The sequence below is a fragment of the Pongo pygmaeus genome, chromosome 6 (genome assembly GCF_028885625.2).
Source record: "Pongo pygmaeus isolate AG05252 chromosome 6, NHGRI_mPonPyg2-v2.0_pri, whole genome shotgun sequence".
Lineage (NCBI taxonomy): Eukaryota > Metazoa > Chordata > Mammalia > Primates > Hominidae > Pongo > Pongo pygmaeus.
The window spans coordinates 145,283,562-145,305,256 of NC_072379.2; the positions used below are offsets into that span (position 1 = coordinate 145,283,562).

The 21,695-nt window shown below is 35.5% G+C and overlaps 1 protein-coding gene across 1 annotated transcript in view; it reads left to right on the forward strand.

Annotated features, from left to right (window-relative positions):
- Nucleotides 1-4,503: 4,503 nt before the first annotated feature.
- The window catches only part of CNTNAP2 (contactin associated protein 2), a 2,269,257-nt gene continuing 2,252,065 nt past the window's right edge, over nt 4,504-21,695 (forward strand). The window contains exon 1 of the mRNA XM_054495308.2: nt 4,504-5,382. Coding sequence (XP_054351283.2) covers nt 5,286-5,382 — 97 coding nt within the window. The 5' untranslated portion in view covers nt 4,504-5,285. The remainder of the gene's footprint in view (nt 5,383-21,695) is intronic.

Here is a 21,695-nt window from a genome sequence, read left to right on the forward strand (position 1 = left end):
ACATAAGGTCTAGTCTCAATGGAGTAGTAATACTTTAATGCTTAGAATAATTTTAAACAGCTCTATTTTTCTCTCTTTTAATTGAAACAAAGATGATTTTCAAAATCTTAAGAAGTGATCTTTGTTGGAAAGTATGTACTTCAGTTCACAAGCCCCACATCTTGCCTTGTGTTTCTATAGACCTTACTTTCTCATAGTTCTTTCAAATTCCAAATATATTTCCAAAATTTTATCCCAATTTGCATTTTATTTTTTCACACTGCTTTCATATTAATACATAAATTGATCTTAATGTTCAGACAATTTGAAATAACTTCTCATTGATAAAAGATTTTTTCTAATCCAGAAAAAAATCTAAATGATTGTGCAATATGAATTTATTGAGGGATAAACTTAAGATTCTAGAACTTCAGTTTAGAACTTTGAGGTATATTAATTTATCTGGATAATAATAATAGTACTGGTAGTTAATCTATAGAGAACACTTTCTGTGCCCAGTATAATATATAAATTATGTTTAATTCCCAAAATAATCAAGTTTTATAGGTATAAATACTACTCTGATCTTACAGGTGAGAAAATGAAAGCATCCAGTGTGTGGGTAACGTCACACAAATAGTTTGTAGGCCAATACACAAATCCCAGAGACCAGGCTCAATTTCCACTCTAACTTGCTTCCTGAATGACTGTCTGGTTCTTCCTAATTTCTATGTGATTATGACACTCAAAAGAAATTCACTTAAAATCTGCGCAACAGAACTAGGCTGTGACCCCCACCTCACCCCGCAGAACATGAAGAATGCAATAAATATTAAGGTCAAGTTTTATATTCTAAATATACAAATTAGTTTAACCATTTTTCCTCCCAGTTTCTTATATTAATTGAAAGTATGTTTACCAGTGCATTAAGACCACTCTTTGCTGACTTTACCTTTCCTACTAACATTAAACAGCCAAAACATGAATTGTTTCTTTAGCAATATATTCAAGGTGTTTAGTCCAAATAACACTCGGTGTCATGCATTTCCCTGAGACCTTTAATATAAAGTGAAATTTTGGAAATCCCTTTAAGTTTATGCATCTTCCTCAGTATGTCATTCTAATTGATATTTGATTATGATATGAATTATCTCAGAGTGCCCAGGGACAATTAGCAGGGCTAAAGGACCAAAATCCAGGTAGATTTTTCAGCTCACCAGGGGTTTTACTATGGGACTGTACTTCATCCTGTTCATGCTCACTAAGAATAACATTCCAAACAGCTTGTATATTTTCAGAGAAGCAGGTGCTAAAGCCTTCTTAGAGGGTGCAATCAGACTGGCAAATGTATCTACTCTAATTTGACCGACTTTTCAGCAGGCATTCACTGATTTCTGGGCATAGTTGGACAGCTCCCTTTACAGAAGGAAATTCTACTCCAAGGCACTCACCTAGACATATACCAATTGTTTTTTTAACCTATTGAAAATTCCTGAATTTTTCCAGTGCTTCATGCAATCACTTCAAAGTGTTAAGATTGAAATATTTTGACTCTTTTTTTTTCACTTAAGTTCCAAAATTTGGGCAGACTTTTGAGATAATTTACATTGTGGCAGACTATTTACAGAACTCTGGAATAATAATGATGATTGTGATAACAATAATTTTTATATTTGCTGAGGATATTAATTTTAAGAATGTATTAAGATATTGGAAAAAATAGCCAGTCAAGATTTACTTGAATCAATGTTAGCATAAAGATGATTTGGACTTATTTTGGTCCCTTTATTCAACCACTCACCACCAATGTAATATCTGTCTTGGTCATAGGCATAATCTCTATGTAGCATAATGCCAAACCCAATAATAGTAGATATTCAATTAATATTGGGGATGCAAATGAAGAATGTGTATACTGCTAATGAAGCCACTATTCATGGGATCAAGCTAACATTTTTTAAAAATCTGTTGAAGTAAAGAGGATGTGAGCAGTGGGAAAGAGAAAATGTCTATTTGTTATTTTCCATTGCTCTACTTCCAAAATAATGCAAATTGCCCACTGTCTTTTCTGGTCATGCTGTGTTTGGGGGAGGTGGGGCTGGGGTAGGGGGGCAGTGGGTGGGTTTGTGTGTGTGTACCTTTGGTCTGCTTAGTTTTACTACTTTCAAGCTTTAATTGACCTTACTTCCAACTAAGGAGACATATGTTCAAATCATTATTAGCTGTCTTCAATTATTTGCAAACATCAATGTAATATAGAAATCAATAATGAATTCACTCTCAGAAACAAGAAATTTCATGCTTATCATATCTACTAGACATCTGGTTGGACTGTTGTAAGTCCACTGACTGGATTACCAGTTTTGCTGGACCGTGTAGTTTGACCAGAACAAACAGACTTACTAATTCCTACCTTCTCACTAAAAGTCATAGTGATAACTGAAGGAAGAAGAAGCTTAATTCTAAATTCTAATTGTAATACTGATGAAAATATAAACTCTAATGGAGTTGGATAGGAAGAACATAGCATTATACTCTAGGAAATCTCTGATCTGGCAACAATTAAAGTCTTAAGACTTTAAGTATTTTGAGTTCCAGATGTCCATATCTAATTAACACAAATTGAAGGCAGAGGTAGTTGTGTTACAAATGATGTGACGTAACTTTCAAGCCTGACAAAGTGCACTGAAAACAGATTAAAGCAGGCTCTTAACTCATACTGGCATGAAATAAGACCATCCTATATGGCACAGAGGTGGTGCAGGTATTTACATGTGTCATTAAATTGAGTTTTGTTGTTTCTCATTAGGAGAAATTACTACAAACTGATCAGAATGCTTTTTGGAGAAGAATACACCCTCAGGTATATCATTTTCTGTTACAAATTAATTAAATAGATGTCTATTGCATGTCTTTTAGTTTGGTAATCTGGGAAATGGAGTTGTTTCAGTTCTGCTTGAGATACCCATGGAATAGCATTCATTAAGTTACTGAAATGGTAATACTTTCAATCATTGCCTTTTTTCTTCTATTGAAAATACTTTAATGCTATGTTAGTGGAGTTCAGTATGATAGTTAAAATGGAGAGGCATAGTTAAATAATAGATTGTTCTGAAAAGTTATGCTTTCTGACAGTATTTTTTCCTATGACTTGTTTCTTTGAGCTCTTAGAAATTGCTGATAGCAGTTCTTTACTGGAGTGTTTTGGCAAGTGGTCATTGACTTTTGACAGTCTGATAATTCAAACAGCAAAGGGACATTTTATAATCCATAATAATGCATCTGCTGTATTATTTTACAGGAGGAGTATTTTATAGAATGAGGAGGCAGTTTACCTCCTGTTAGTCATCTGTGTGTTTCTTCATTTTCCATATTGTACCCAATCTGCAGTTCTTACTAGGACAAAGCATCCTTTTAAATTAACAAGAAACAAAGATCAAATAAAAAGTGCTGAATCAGACCCATTAACACCATATTAATTATGAAGTGAATACACAGTACTATTTACAGTGGACCTTTCTAAGACCAAACAATGACGTTAAAAACTCAGTTAATTCCAGGAGTAGGCAAGCCTCCATAAATTTTCTATTTATCTTTAAATGCAAATGCTTATTCATTGCATAACATTGAAAGACATGGTTACTCCTACTTAGTCCTCCACAAACATTATTATATAGTTAGATGACCAATAATTTTTAATTGTGTCAATAAAGTCAGTGGAATGCTTGGCTCTGCAGAGACATAAGAATTCAAATACTTTAAGTAGACTAGATGGAAGAAGAACATATGGAGGGTAGAGTGTGAAGAGCTGTGAGCTGGGGAGAAGAGCTTGATAATTATTATTAAAATTATCTAAATGTGAAAAGAAAATCTAGGTCTCTCAAACATTCTTAATTCTTAGTGCTTGCAATGCCTCAGGTACCTTGAAATAGTTACCCATATGCCTGCTTATGTATTTCCGTTTTGTGTTTGTGTTTATATGCGTGTTTGCCTAAGTGTAGTTTCTCCTGGCAGCAGCGTGTTTGGTGTACGTGTGCATATGTATGAGTACGAATTAATTACATATCGAAAACATGTGCATTAACGGCATCTGCAGTCCTCCCTCTCTGCTCCAGTCAGTCGGGATGTTTAGCACCGTCACTTGGTGTTAGGACCACTCGGAAGACCTGCCTGTCGGACGCCTGATTGTGGTTCCCGGGGGGCCGGAGCTCCAGGAGCCTGTACCATCTCTATCTGAAGGGGAGGAGAGAAGTAAAGGAGAAGGCATCCGAGCGAGGGTGTTCTCCTTCCTGCAGCCGGGTAGAGGGCAGCCAGGTTTGGAGCAGGGTTCTAGGATTACACGGCAAATCCCCAACTTCAGTACCGCGGACAGCATCACCTCCCGCCAAGGGAGAGGCGCGCGCCTCCTTGCTCCGCCCCCGCCCCCGCCCCAGCTGATGGACCCCGGCCCGTCGGCTCAGTCTCGCTTTTGCTTTCAAACGAGGCCAGGGCAGGGCAGAAGGGTTTTGACAGCCAAAGGGGTACGGTAAGGAGGAGGAAGAGGAGGAGGAGGCGGAGGAGGAGGAGGAGCCGAGGAGGGGACCGAGACGGGAAGAGAAGGGAGGGCTTCCCTCCGCCTCGCTCGCCGCCCGGGCTCACAGGCGCTGGCGGCGGCGGCGGCGTCTCCTGCTCTCCGCGGCTGTTGCTGCTGCTCGCGCTCCGCCGCCCGGGAGATGCTTCCCCGCGCCGCGCAGCGCTGAGGCCGTGCGTGCGTCCCGGCTGCGCTGCGCGCTCCCCACATACACAAGCTCTCCATGTGAGCTGACGGGCGACTGGAAACCCCCCGAGTCACGCTGCCCGGCGGCGGAGGGAGCGCTTGCCCGCAGTGGCAACAGCTGCACCACCGTCCCCGTCGCTCTGCCTTCCTCTTCTGCAGCCTCTGCTCTTCTGATTACCTCCCTCCCCCGTCCTTTGGTGATTTTTTTTTTTTTTTTCGAGAAGGAGAGGGCGGGGTAGGTGTCCGTCCCCTCCTCTCTTCCCCCTCCTTTGCCTTCTTGGTTTGAATTTCCTCCCCCGGCATTGCCCTGGCACACAGTGCAAGAGGCAATACCCGCACGGAGGGAGAACGAAGGCTGAGACTCCCCTGCCGCTCCAAGCTCAGAAGAACTGGAGCCTGGAGGGGGGTGAGGGGAGAAGAGGAAGCGGGAGGGGCTTGGCTTCCTCGCGTATTTGAGGACGGCCCATCTCCCTTCAAGAACCCTACGGAGAGACGGACTGCATCTCCGCAGCGAGCTCTTGGAGCGCCGCCGGCCGGGAGGCGAAGAAGGATGCTGGCGGCTCCGCGCGCCGGCTGCGGGGCAGCGCTCCTGCTGTGGATTGTCAGCAGCTGCCTCTGCAGAGCCTGGACGGCTCCCTCCACGTCCCGTAAGTAGCCGTCTCCTCGCTCTGCTCTGGAGCAGTTTCAGTGCGGCATTGATGTTTGGCACCAGGGTATCAACTCCAAAGTGCATCGCAGTGCTCGCACCCTGATGTGTTTGTGTCTCCGCTGTCACACACTTGCAGCCACTGCAGTAGACAAACTCGAAACCCAGCGTTTCTGTTTTGGAAGAGACAGGGTTGTGACGCTGGTGATGTTTCTGGAAAGTTGTTGCTGGTCTTGGTGATCGGTTGACAAGAGCTTGGCTAGAGAGACTGGTGTAGATGGCAGCTTCTTAGGAGTTGTTTGTGCAGGGAGAGTTAGCTGCATTTGGCTTAGGTAGGTCAGTGAATGAAAAGTGAAGACCATGGCAAAACCAAGTTTCTTATTTTTATTTATGGTTATAACTTAATGAGCACAGGGTTGAGGTTAACAAGAGGAGCATGTTTTAAACCGTTTGGGCACCTATAGGGTCTCTTTAACCTCTCCCGTCCCCTTAAAAAGTTAATGCCCATTTAGCACTTGCTTATTAAAATGGAAAGCAGGGAAATTGTAACTGAAATTGCTTTAATTCTTTGATACTTTGATATCATGGATATGACTGATGCAGTACGGGACTTGGGACACTCGGTGCAAAGCGTTGTTAATGTAGTAATAAGCAGATTCTTAATAGGGTTTTCAGGAAAATAATTCTATTCAATATGTATATCTCTGCATTTTAATCAACTTGTGTGTGTGTGTGTGTGTGTGTGTGTGTTTAAGATTGCCCGTGTTTTCATGAGGTTTAGAAAGAAATGGAAGACTCTGGCCCATTTTCTGCATTCCTTTAGAAGTGCATACTGTGCATGTAGAGAGGAAATGCATGATTGTTCCTTTGGTTCAGAAAGAGTTAAACACTAGAAAGACTGCCTATAGGAATCTTAGGATAATATTCATAAGCGCATACTAGTTTCTGAGAATGAGTAAGTTGGTAAAGAATTATCATGGAGGTTTCAGAGTTTAAAAGGAAGATTTTTTTTTTGTCCATTTAGGAAAAGAAAAGTTTAATATTTTCCAGAATTCGTCATATGCGAAGTAGTCTTCTCTTTGTTTATAAGATTTTGGGATGCATTAATGCATCTCTGTTAATAATGTTCTTATTGTAGTGGTAAATATCAACAGGAATAGCATTGAAAAAGGACATTATAAGTTGTAATAAGGAATCTACTATATAATATCCGGTGATGAGCCAGTATTACTGTTTTGGCATATCTTCCTAAGTACAGTATTAGCTTTTCTTCTCTCACAATGTATAAAGATAAGGAGATAAACTAACTGGCAATCTAAGTTTGTAATGAACTTGAAAACATTGTATAGCATTTTTTGTAACACAAGTTAAATCACAAAGAGTTAAATGTTGTTACTATTTATGTCAATTTTATAAATTTAAACAGAAATTGTGGGGATATAATGCTTGCTGTTGATATTTACACAAATATGTAACTCTATCATTGGGAAACTAGTTTGATGAAATTTCTGTTTCCATTTCAAGGTCTGGTTATATAGAATTTCCTGCCACTTTTCCTGGAAAATAAACTCCTTAAATGTTAAATTTATTATATTCACTGATTGAAGGTCCTCATATCCAGGGTTTTTCCTGGGTTCCGTGTTCCATCATTCTGTTTACTTTAATTCTGATGGGTCCATCTGAAACATCTGCCATGCGTAGCAAATGGAACACTGGCAGCCATTGGGTTAATGCATTTTAAGATAAAAAAGTTGTATTTCATAAATATTTTCCGAGTTTTTAACTTTTTAGTTAGAATTTGAAGACAGAGAACATAGAAACAATTACTTTTAAGATGGTTAATAGTTACGGCCATTAAGATTTTTTATTAACTTGGCTTTTATTCTCTATTGTTTAAAAATGTGTAATGGCTTAATTAAGGTGGCTTTTTATTTCGTTTGAATTTAAACAGTGTGACCAAAAGCAAAGTTGCCCTATATCCTGGAAATGAATTAAATAATAAGGATGCTACAGAACTTTATTGATTAGAATGAGCTTCATGGATTCAGTACTTTAAATATCAACTGTACTTTAATGAACATTTTTATTTATATTAAATATAGCTCTGAAGGAAAGTATGATAGTTATATTCTTAATATAAAACATTCAAAGGAGAAAAAGACAGAAACTACATGAATCTAAGATAATGAGCAACTCAACCAGGAGAGGTCATCACAAGACAAAAAGTAGCATGAGAATCTAAAACTATCATTTTTCTTTGGTACACATTTTTAAAATGTGATGAGTATGCTAAAACTTTCTGTTCCTAAATACCTTTTTAATATGAGGGACAGAAGATGTTTATTTCACAGCAACTGCATTTCAAATATGTATTTGCTTATGACTTATTTCTTTTTCTCTGTCGACACACATATAAAAACTGTTAATACTATGTGTTGTACAAGCAGACTAGAATAAACTTGAAAACAAAGCTCATCACTATGGTTATATAAAAATATAATCTAATTTCTTTGCAGATAGTGAAAATGAACTGCTGCTGAGCTGATGTAACAAATCGTGTATCTTCCCTTCCTGTAAATGTAGATACACGGGACACACGTGGGAAGTTTAAAGAAAATCTTTTACTCTTAGGGAGTTGCATTTATTTGAAAATATTATAAAGACCTTGATTGTGCAGTTCTAAATGATGAGGAGTTTAAGCTAGCGTTTAATAAATTCACTTTTTAGAGTTAACTGAATTTTCACTTAAATAAATGATCTTTCATAAAGGCCAATTTACATCATTTAGTAGAACTATTAACCTATAATTTCACTGACCATCACATTTGGGAAATGTGTTTTGAATTGATTCAAATATTCTCTAACAAATATTATTGTATACGTGTATATATACACATACATTTATATATATGTGTATAAATATATATGTATTTGTTCATATGTTTTATAAAAACATTTGAATACATGTTATAAAGTACATAGATACATATTTAATACAGCACATATATTAAGTATTATATGTAAAAATATGTATATTTATATATTTTCTAAAACACCATTCAAGGAATTTAAGTTGTTTACAAGTTTATAGAAAGGTCTTTTCCAGTGCAATTATTTTAAGTAACTAATGCAACAATATTAAACAATAGTATATTAGTCTATTTTCTCTTCCTCAATTCATATACTTCTCCCAAAATGGTATATTTTAAATGTAAAATATGTAAATGCATATAAAAACAAATACTGCTGGTTTATAGAGACCTTGAACATAGTAATGAACTTGTCTTAATGACAACAATTTAAACTTAAAAGGAGCTTTAGGCAAGCAAAATTCATTGGTTATAAAGCATACTACATTATTTGCTTAATGCAAACTAATAATTATTAACTAATTGGAGAGAAATATATAATCTCGATTTTATTATAGGCACGGATATTCAGGAAGTAAGAATCATTGTTCAAATTTTACTCTTTACCATCAATATATGGCAAAATTGGGTAAAAAAATTAATCCACAAATTTAATTTAGGTCTTATTAACCTTTATGCAGTTATAAACCTACAACATATCATTTTAGATGATATTAAAGTTGTTTGGTGCATATCATATTTTAAATCTTACAGTTATGTGCCCCATAATGACATTTCAGTTCAATGATGGACCACGTGTATGTTGGTGGTTCCATAAAATTATAATGGAGCTGTCCTGTATAGGTGTGCCATTTTTCATCTTGTATATTATATTTTTACTGTATCTTTTCCATGTTTAGGTATGATGAGATACACAAAGAGGCATTGTGTTATAATTGCCTATAGTATTCAGTATAATAACATGCAGTAGAGGTTTGTAGCACAGAAGCAACAACCCATACCATACAGTCTATGCTATGTGTGTAGTAGGCTATACTATCTAGGTTTGTGAGTGTGTACTCTATGATGTTGGCACAAAGACAAAATTGCCTAAGGATACATTTCTCAAAATATATCCTTATTGTTAGGAAATGCATGATGATATATGTTTTTTGTCTATTTTAAGTGGCAAAACCTTTCAAGTTCTATAATTTCTTTGAGATTTAATTCACGGTTCCTTATTAGTAAATTCTTCTAGACAAAAACTTACTCAAATCTCTTAAAGTTTACATAAAGCTTCTTGTCTTGTGAATCTTTTTGATGATTGAAAGAAAAGAAGTGTGACATGTCTACACTTGTCATATCTTTTTAAGAAGTAGATTTTTGTATTTGTTGTAAATGGTATACAGAATAAGGAGAGAATCTAGGTTCAGAAATTGTTAATTCAAATGTGCTTTTTTTAAAATATTAAACATATGGAGATCCAACTTGTGCAAGTTGTCTGTTTAGTGATTGATGTCAGTGGGATGAAGAAATAAAACATGTACTTTAAAGATTTTCCCATCTCTAGTCCTGATTTGTGAAGTGCTTTACTTTATCATTTTTTACTACTTGCAAAGTTATAAAACAGCATAGATAGTAGTTTTAAGCCTCAAAACCAGTGTTGTGTGAAATAAAATAAAATTTTATATTTATGTCTATACCAGTATCTGAAACTGGCTCTTACCTGTTTCTAGAGAGATATATATTTTAAGATAAGTAATTATCAGAAACATAAGGTATATTTCTACAACCAATATTGGGCTGCTGAAATAAATTATGTGCTTATTTTTGCCATTTTAGTAAGTAATAATGATGTAATCATTTATATACAGCTGTTAATTTTCAAATGAAAGCCTTGAAAAGAATACTTGTAACAGAGTGATTCACTAAAACACTGGATTTTCCCATCTCCTGGGCTCTATAGAACCTATATGTTTTAGTTCTGAGCAGATAAGGATGTTGGAATGTGGAGGTGCTTCCTCTTTCTCCATCCTAACAGTTCGTTTTATGGGAAGAAAAATCCATCTATCACACTCTCAGAGTCTATGTCTACAGTTCATTCATTCCTTCCTATGTTAGGTAGAGTTACTTATCTGTTTGGTGACTATGGGAAAAGGACCTAGATGTGCTTAGCTCAGCCCCACCTTTCTCCTTCTAGGCTGCCTGCAGAAAGAATAGATTCTGCTGAACGATAGATAAAAGTAGGCTTTGCCTCTGCACTAATAGTGATAGCACGAAGAGCCTTATGGTGTTCGGTTCTTCCTATGGCTTGAGACTCTGTTTAATTTTAGAAATAAGGTTAATGAATCCCACTGTATCACACATTTAAGCCTTATTCTTTGTATCAGCAATACTTATATAAAGAATGTTATTTGCTCTCTGTGAGTTATTTTCTAATCTAGAACTCAGAGAAGGGACTGAGATTTACTGTACTCTGTAAAACCACAAATATATTGAAATTGCCAACAATAAGATTGATATTAAACTAAATGAACATGAAATAATTTCTGCATAGTTTAGAAACCAGTAAAGAATAAGACTTGTTTTTCCTATTCGATATTGAGTTGAAGATTTGGTGATATTCTGGTTAGAACTTCCAAACTCTCCCATTCATTCATTCATTCATTCATTCATTCATATGCCTACCTAGTGCTATTAGTGGTATTATTTTACAGAGATGCTTAGAATACCATTTCTTTATCTGTGGTAAATAACATTGCCATTTAAAATACAGCCTATTTACAAACTTTAGCCAGTACACATCCAATTTCATCCTGTCCATGTAACTATTTAGTAAATTATATATGCCTTTAGTTGGCTGTTACATCTTGATCCTTCTGTAAAATCATGAAGTTTAAATGTTTTAAGCCAATTATTCTTTCCAACAAAGCATTTGCACTTAGAAAACAAAGTTGATTCTTTCCTCAATTGTAAGTTTTGAAAAATATCTTCTTAAACTCTTCTTTAGTTCACTTTGGAGGTAGCTATTCATAATAACAGCTTGAAGTAACTGATTTTTTATGACACTGCAGATTTTAAAGCCTCCCCTGATAGTAGGAAATCTAGATATAAAGATGTGGTTGTTGGCTCTGAATTTGCTTGTTGAAGATCACATATTTGGGGTATACTGTAAAAATGTTGAAAAAATACAGAGGAGCTCTTGGGGGCCGTATTCTGTATTTACCTTATGATTTAGGTTTGCTTGAAATACCCTCATAAACATAAATAGCGATATATACCTTAAAGTTTTTATGTTTAGGAAAGAGGCGAAATTAGATCCTGAGAATACTTTTGCCAGGAAAAATTCCCCAAACATATATAAGTTTTTCCTTACCTTTTCTAGTACATTCACACCCTTCTTTATCTGCACGGGGATGGTGATCTGGAAATGTGAGTCATAGAAAATGGCAGGCAATAGAGATGTGACCTGCATATGCATTGTCAAAGTTACTAAACCTGTGTTGTCTGGGACATCTAAGATGGAATCAAGTTACATGAAGTTTAGTTAAATTCAGGAAGGATTTATTCACCTCTATGCATTAGATGTCATATTGAAATAGTATGTGAAAAGGAAAATCTTGCCTGGACTCATAATTTTTATTTACTGTTATAATGTCATCTATGCTGTTCAATTATAGTATTATTTGAAAGGAATACATAAAAAAATAATAGGCACAGTTTGTATTGTTAAAAAACAGTCTGGTAAGTGGTGAAATACCATTATAGGCCAAATAAAATAATACCTCTAAGAAAATTCTCTTAAAATTAAAGGTGCTTCTATTTTTAATAGCAAAGGCTTGAAACCAACCCAAATGCTCATCAGTGATAGACTGGACAAATAAAACGTGACAAGTACACACCATGGAATACTATGCAGCCATAAAAAAGGATGAGTTCATTTCTTTGCATGGACATGGATGAAGCTGGAAACCATCATTCTCAGCAAACTAACACAGGAACACAAAACCAAACGTTGCATGTTCTCACTCATAAGTGGGAGCTGAATAATGAGAACACATCGGCACAGGGAGGGGAACATCACACACCTGGGCCTGTTGAGGGGTGGAGGGCTAGGGGAGGGTTAGCATTAGGATAAATACCTAATGTAGATAACGGGTTGATGGGTGCAGCAAACCACCATGGCACATGGATACCTGTGTAACAAACCTTCACGTTCTGCACGTGTATCCCAGAACTTAAAGTAAAATTTAAAAAAAAAGGTGCTTATTGTCACTTCTATATCATAGACTGAAGTAGCTATTTTGAACTAACAGAAAACATATGTGGATTAAATTTTATCACTGTTAACTCATTTTTCTAAGCAGTCACCTCTTAATGGAACCAAATTATTAAGTAACATTATAAGTACAGACTGTCTATATATATATATATATATATATATATGTCTTTTTCAGACATTGGTCAAAAATTTATAAACAGAACTACATGAAAAAATTTCAGCCTAATTCTGTCACATAGTGAAATTATAGCATATTTTATGGGTCTTATTTTTAAATATGTATTAAGTAAATGTTAAATAATGGCATATGATGCATTAAATTACTTGCTAATAAATTCTAACTTAAAATGTAAATTTTTACGTAGCATATTTGAAACATTTTTTCGTTCAAATAAAAATATGTCTGGACTATAAAACATGACTATCAGGTTTTTAGATTATGAAATTATTATACTAGCTTAGTGTTTTTAATGCCAACCAACTGAAGAAAACATGATTCAGGTTTTTTTTCTATGTATTCATAGCAACAATAACACAATGAGTTCAATGCTGCCATCGATACTAATGTTACTAATTCTCATGGTATTTTACTCAGTGGATTTGAATATGGCCATAGAACCTTTCTCCACACAATATGCCAGACAGCCACGTATAATCTCATGAGATTTGGTATTTAATATAAAACTTTATTTTTTTACTCAAGTTATATATATTGCCACCACCAGCAGTTTTTCAGCTAATAAAGTATACTTATGATTTAAGTCACTTGGTTAATGTCCTCATAATATGTTAAAACGAATGCTTAACTTATAGTAGAAGAGATTTTCAGTGGCAGTAATGAAATTTCCAAAAATGAAATTTCATCATGCCTCATGCACTTCTGTAGTATATGTAAGTTTTATTTATATATCTTAACATAAGCATTTAAGTTATTAAGTCATGACTAGTTAAAAGGAAATACTAGCATAGTTAATTGTGTTTTTGTATGTTCACAGTACAGAATTAAGAATAACTGTTTTGGCCAGGCGCGGTGGCTCACGCCTGTAATCCCAGCACTTTGGGAGGCTGAGGCAGGCAGATCACGAGGTCAGGAGATCGAGACCATCCTGGCTAACACGGTGAAACCCCATCTCTACTAAAAATACAAAAAATTAGCCGGGCGTGGTGGCGGGCGCCTGTAGTCCCAGCTACTCGGGAGGCTGAGGCAGGAGAATGGCGTGAACCTGGGAGGTGGAGCTTGCAGTGAGCCGAGATGGCACCACTGCACTCCAGCCTGGGTGACAGAGCGAGACTCCGTCTCCAAAAAAAAAAGAAGAACTATTTTATTGTGTCAGTTGACAAAAATAGTACCGTGTCAGAGATAAAAATGTGCCACGGTGGGGTATTAACATTGCTTCTACCATTAAGAACATAAACAAAAACAACCTTATTCCAATATTCTAGATACTGAGGGGGTTATTTTTGTGGAATTGATTCCAAAGACAGGGATGCTTGATCAAAGAAGATGTTTAGTTTTTGGTTAATAAATGTTGCCTGATTGAGTTCCACAAATTCTGCAACAATTTAAATTTTCAGCATCAATCAATGAGTGTCCTTTTCTAGAACGCCAGGCAGCAGTACATATTATACTTATAAAATGTTCTGCTTGTATTACGTAAATAGCTAATATTTGTTGTGTTGACTTCTTATTAAATCTTTCTTCCCAGCCTTTCAAATCAGGCACTACTCTTTATGTGTACTAGGTCACTTATTTCTTGTAATAATGCTTCAGTTTGCAAATGAAAAAATCAGAGACACATGGCGAGGTAACTTCCCTGGGCCACCAGCTTAGCCTATTTCCAGATCCAGTGCTCTTCACCGTGGCACAGCTGGCTGAGAGTGAAGTGTTGTCTCTGTGTTCAAGTTCTCTAACTAAGAAGTTTCAGCTTACATCTAGGCAACATTTTAAGGCTTGATTGCTTGTATATAAAGGAAAAAAACCTATTGGCATAATGTTTCTATCTTTTTGTTTACTTATTCCTTGATGACATTGTCATATGTTCTGGAGACCTAAAAATTACATTGGTAAAAAGTAAAGAAATATATTTGAAATAAAGAGAGGAATGCAGCTCTTTCAATGGTAGCACATTAAATCATAATATATGTCATTTGTGTTCTTCTTCACAGTGAGGCACTTTTGCAATGTAGTTCTGTGATTTGAGTACTATTGAAATACATGTAATAGTCATGTAGTGAGAACATTTATTTAAACCTATGTAAAATATTTCTTAAAACACTTTGTCAGGTATACATAAAAGCTGTTTTTAAATCAGTTCTCAGGAAATGTTGAAGTCTGTATCGAAAACTGTAAATATGATTGCTATTACTAAAGTTAAAAGATGATAATTGTTTAATCTATAAGCACAGTTTTGAGTATTTATTTCATGCAATAGTCAATCCATAAAGCTTTTCTTGAGAGTGCTGTTGAGAAAATAACTTTTTCTTTTGCTTTCATGGCAGCGGGAAAATATTTATCTTTAGAATATTTGCCAGTCCTAATGCTTAAATATTTCTTGTGTCCATCCCCTGCTCTCCATTCGTATCACAGCTTCTATAGTTAAGATTTTCAGCATTTCCCTCCAGGCATTAATTTAGTAGCCTCCTGGTATATCTCCCAGATTCTAATCTTTCCCCCTCTAGCTTATCATCTATATCTATGCCAGAAATACTTTCCCAAAACACAAATCTTGTTATAGTACTGCATTTCTCTAGTTCTTCCCTGTCTCTTAAATTTAGTCTCCTCCTAACCCAACATTTGCACCCTATAATCTAACCAACCATACTGAGATCTTTGCAGTTTCTCTAACACAACATGCTGTTTTGAATCATATTTCTCTTACACCTTCTTACATTTTGTCCCCTCCTTTCATTTTTCCTGTTTTATCTATGCTGATTTAGAGGAAACTCATTTACGGTCCAAGCCTCAGAATCTTGGAGCAGATTGATGTATCACCACCTCCCTGTGGCAATTTGCTCTAATCACAGGTGAAATACTAAGACGCGGCAGGCAAATTCTTTGGTTTCTGGACTTATAAGGAACACAGTGATCACAAATAATGAAAACCACCTCCAATTATCTGATATTAAAGTGAGAAATTACCCCATAGTATCGACAACCGAAGGAAGGCTAGAAATATATTTTCAAAGAATAAACCACAAATATTTTCCTCATTTTATAGATAAGTGTGTATCTGTCATATGGGAAATTTGAAACCATGCTGTGAAAGCTTACAAGTTCTGCAACCCTTTTTCTACCGGATTTTATTTTAAAAGATTTTCCGTGCTTTTCTTAAGCCACATGGCTGATCACATGCCTTTAAACCCAAGCCTGACTGTCCTTTCCACAAGCTGTTATCTTAAGAATTATTTGTTATCTGCATGCAAATTGAAGACATGTGTCAACAAAATAATTATTGCATCTAACAAGTACTTTAAATAGAGTACTTAAGATGTCACCAAATCTTCTAAATGATAGTTGTAGCTTCCGAAAAACTTGATAATTATATATATTTAGTGTGTAATAATCCAGCAGATGAGTTGATATTGTTGACGTTGTTATGAAATGTCAATGAATTTCATTTCCATTTTTAATATGACAAAAATATAATTTTATAAGTATAGAAATAGGTACTTGTATTCTATTTGTTTATATTTTAAACTCTCTCTTCATCCTTACCTTTGCAACTTAGTACACACTTCTGAACCATTTCAAAGTTGGCCAGTCTAGCGAACCCTTTTTCAAATTTTATATTCTTCACAATGATCCCTGCAGTGATGCCTACTAAAAACACATTACCCTCTTTTCTATTAGTCCACAGTCTACATGAGCAGAGCCTGTACATTTTCCCTTAGGTTGATAGGTATTATGGTTGTATTAAAGGAACTAGACTTTAGTAAACATGTTTCATCATACTAGGTACTGTACTGGTTGCATTATACCATTACATGAAATTAGCCCAAAGAGCCCTGTTCTGTAATATTCAAAGTATAGGCATGCTCAAACATTTTAAAGCTCACTGGTTCCATTTTTATGTGGTTCTTACTTTTGTCAAGTTCTTCCCTTACATTGGCACAGATGTACACTCCCATAAATTCCAGCCAGTAGTTCTAGTTGGGCTTCCCAGATAATAAGAGCTTAATATTTACCCAATATTCTACTGCCGTAAAATACTTGAAGACAAATATAGAATCTAATTAAATATAATTTAATACTTAGTTGCTACTACTTTTATAGATAGCCAACTAATACCTTGAAGAAAAACGCATTCCTTAAGATAAAACACTGTGATTTATATTTACTTATGTCCTCCAAATTACGCAAATAGTTCTAGGTACACAACCAGTGTTAAATAAATACAATTGAAAATGGAATTGAAATGGGTTAGCTCTGTATACAAATTGTTCCTTAAAGTGCATATAGCTAGGTTATAGCAACAAATATACATTTCTTTGTTGTGTTTTTATAGCTAAAAACATTGTACTAAGAAGTATTATGATTGTAATATAACGTTAGTTGCAAACAATTGTGTCTGTAAGTAATCTTGGTATTACAAAAAAAAAAACTGCCTTAAAACTGACATATCTGTATGAGTCAAAACCAAAAATGAAACAGAAATATTTAAAGGGACTGTTGTTTAAAAGTAATAGGACAACTACAGTTATTTTAAAAGATAGTTTATACTTATTTGCTCAGTGTGAAATAAAACATTTTAAAATTTTAATTCATTATCTACTTTTTGCGCAAAGTATATTAGAAAAATATTACTGCAATTTGAGTGGTCTTCATATTGTGAGAAAATAGGTAATTATTATATGCAATAATCTGAGGCATTTTCGTTTTACAGACCGTATAATCACCCCACATGTCAATTTTTGGAATTTAAAATGTGTTGTTGGCAAAATTAGAATCATGTATCTACTTTCAAAGAGAGATTTCAGAATATTGCAAATGAAAATGACATTGTTTCTTTTATCAAATTGGCATCAATAGGGCCTTTTTTTCAAAAAAAGCTGTTAGGTCTGCTATTTGTTCATTTTTATGTGTATAATTACAGTATTTAGAGGATCTCTCGTACTGTGTTTGTTTCCACATATGGATTTTCAAATGACAAAGTCTGAAGTCGTGGAGCTAAAGACAAACCATGCTGGCGACTCAAGCATTTCCTTCCTGGAGTTGTACTGTGTCAACCGCTCCCTGAGAAATGGGTAAAGAGGGACTACTCAGAAACATGCATTGAGCATCAGCATGTTTTTGAAAGATTAATCATCTAGGCCTGGAACTAAAAGTATCTTCCAGTTATTTTCTTTATTATTCACTTTATCAGCTTCCACATAACACATTCAGTTTTCTACATTTTAGTTTAAAAATTGCCATTTAATTCTATGCTTCTATGAAGTCGCATATCCTACTTATGCTTTCTTAATTTCAAAATTATTTGCACTGTCCATTTTATAATATTTTATCTTAATAATTTACTTTAAAGTTCTCTTTTATTGAATAGGTATGACAACATAGAAATTAAAATTATTGAATCATTCCACTTAGTCCACAGGTAAGGTCATCAGTGAGTGATTAAGGAAACTATTTCTATTATAACATTTTAGCTAAAACCTAAAGAAAAAGCCAAGCAAACAGCAGGAAAAGACTGTTCCAAGAAAAAGAGGACAACCTCACAATTCCAACATTGGCCAAGTTTGAAAGTCACTTTGATGAGGAGATATTTAGTGGTTTTGGAATTAGTCTTCTGTTAAACATGTAATGAAAATAAAATTTTGAAAGAGTAAATTATCCTGCTTAATTGTCTATCAGCAAAGAAAAAAGAAATTTTCACTGGTTAGAAATATAGGCAGTCGGGCCGGGCACGGTGGCTCATGCCTGTAATCCCGGCACTTTGGGAGGCTGAGGCAGGCGGATTGCCTGAAGCCAGGAGGTTGAGACCAGCCTGGCTCATATAGTGATGCCTCGTCTCTACTAAAATTACAATTAGCAGGGCATGGCGGTGTGTGTCTGTAGTCCCAGCTAGTTAGGAGGTTGAGGCAGGAGAATCGCTTGAGCCCAGCAGGCAGAGGTTGCAGTGAGCCGAGATCACGCCACTGCACTCCAGCCTGGGTGACAGTGTGAAACTCCATCTCCAAAAAAAAAAAAAAAAAGAAAAAAAGAAATATAGGCAGTAAGCATTTATTATCTTTAATAAGACAGAATAATATATGTTTTACCAGTTTTATTAAACATAAGCATTACGAAAGCTGTATGTTCCACAGATGCATTTGACTGCCAAATTGTGTATCTCAGGGGTCCCCAACCCCAGGGGGTTCCTGTTAGGAACTGGGCTGCACAGCAAGAGGTGAGCAGTAGCCTGGGGAGCTAAACTTCATCTGTATTTCCAGCTGCTCCCCATTGCTACCATTACCATCTTAGCTCCACCTCCCGTCAGATCAGCGGCAGCATTAAATTCTCATAGACTGTGAACTCTATTTTGCTGTTCATTCTAGGGATCTAGGTTGCGTGCTCCTTAGGAGAATCTAATGCCATATGATCTGTCACTGCATCCCATCACACCGGATGGGCTCATCTAGTTGCAGGGAAACAAACTCAGGACTCCCACTGATTCTACTTTATAATGAGTTGTATAATTATTTCATTATGTATTACAATGTAGTAATAATAGAAATAAAGTGCACAATAAATGTAATGCACTTGAATCATCCTGAAAACATCCCCTCACCTCCTCCCAACCGCCAGCCCCTATCTGGGGAAAATTGTCTTCCATAAAACCAGTCCCTGGTGCTAAAAAGGACTGGGACTCTTGGGCTATCTAGAATGAAAAGCATATGCATTGCTGTACATGGAATGCACTGCACAGATTTAGGTGTGGGGAGGGATAATTGTGGGGAGGTATAAGTTTGTTCTTTAAATTGTATTTTAAAGTATATTCGGTCCTAAAAGGATTTTGCAAAATTGTATCTGTTTCTGTTTGGCCTCCTTTTTTTAATAGGTGTCTTTGATTATATAAACCAAAAATATTTGAAATCTACTTTAATTCAGCTTAAAATGTAAGATTTGATTAGGCCAACTTCATCAAAGCAAGCAAAAATTGGAATAGTATTATGTGTTTTATAAATGTATGCATGTATTTATTTACTGATCCATCATCGACGAGTCTAAAATATTAGGTATCTTCTCTATGGCAGGGTGCCCAACTCTCTTCATTATCTGTGGCAAGTTGTCTCCACCGTCAAAGCTAATCTCCGTGTATGTAAGAAATAAACAGTCCTTTACTATGAATGGGTATCCTATCCTACAAGCTCCTAAAATAAAGATCACTGCAATCTAATGTTCTATAGCATTGCTGAAAGTAATTTTTGTAGTAATTACCTGCTGAAATGTATTGACATTGATTTGGTAGAAGTATTAATGGTGTTTGAAAATAGTCTACATATTCTTTGGGGAAGGTATTTTGCAGTGGTTATCAGCACATAGGCATTTGTCTCAGAAAAGCTGGGGTTTGGTTAGCTCTGTTCCTGAGTGACCTTGGACAAATTATCTAAACTTTTGAGACCCAGATTTCTAACATGCAAAATTGCAAAATAAAGGCGCTTTATGAAAGGCTTGCCGTAGGATTAAATACAGAATGTGCAGACACAGGCACACGATAGTAATCAATTTTAGTGATTTTTACTTTTTGTTATTTTAAAATACATTAAATATTTATTATGCGGTTACTATGGGTATAATACTAGAATACAGTCTATAAATAGTCTTGCAAAATAATTTGTAATTGCCTCTTACATTTACTTCAGAATTTATTTGGGAAGCTAGAAATTACAGTTAAGGAGAATTAGCAAAGATTAGACCAGTATATTATCTAATGTCCACATAATAACTCATGTAAATGGCCAAAAAATGAGATAAAAATATCATTCAAATACATTAAGAAATACTTAATTCAAGGAAGAATGGCATATAAAATCTATGTTAATTGAATTTTTATATTTTCATATTATATGCAACAATATATGATATTGCTATATTCTACCAAATGACATGCTAGTTAATGTCACTTAATAAAAAAGTATACTCAAATATTATAAAACATGATAAAAATTATTCAGTAGTGCAAAATATCTACTTAGTAGAGATTATTTTACAGTGTAATAGATACTCAGTTACCTTACTCATGAATGTTTCTGAAAAGTGACATTTGCAAATTGGAGAGCTTTGTGAGCAGGAAGAACATATCCAAATGCATAAACGTTTTTACCCTAACTTGTCGGCCATATGGGTAGATGATATAAAGCTTGTTTTCTGAAGTGCCATGGAAAGTATAGAAATAAATTAGACATTTGTTTCTCATTTTTGAATTTGAGACTATCCAAATAATTAGAAAGCTGAGACATCCAACAGTGGAAGTTACTTTAACTCCTTAAAAATAGGTTCAGATGTTTTGGAGGTTTAGCTGAAATGACTTATAGACATTTTTTGCATTATTAAAGAAAACATTTGACTGTGGTAGGCTCTGGAGATTCCAAAAGCTTGAGAAACAAGGTCTGTCCTGAGTTTTTTATAATCCCTAGAAGGGTAGAAAATGTTTATAATTAGGAATTTATGATAAGCAGCTTTATGTGTAATGAAAACTTTGTGGTTTCCTTGCAAAGGTCTAGGCAAAATTAACAATTACCTTTTGCTACACAGATAATGAAGGCATGAATTAGAAATGATAGGATCATTAAAAATGATGATGAAAGTTGATCACTGGAAAATTATAATCTGGGACGTATACTAAGGCCCTATTGATAAGTCACAGTGAATTCTTGTCACTCTGTGTCCTGGGATTTGGGCAGAGCTCTCGGGCCTGTCTATGAGACCCTTGACTGCGCCCTGCCTTGCAGCCAGCCTCAGTTGGTGCAGGAAGCTTTATTTATCATCCTCTGCCAGAGATTGGTAAGGTATCTGTAAAATGTATTCTTTTTACAATTACAAAACTTCTGGAAATAGAGACTGAAAGGCTTAGGATAAAGTCAATTAACATGGAAAACATTTGTCTTTTCCCCTCCTCAATTTTTGAATATTCTTTTCCATAAAGGGAGAAGATATTACAATTTCATTTATAGGAAAAGGAAGAGAGAATGAAGTTCAGCGCTCTG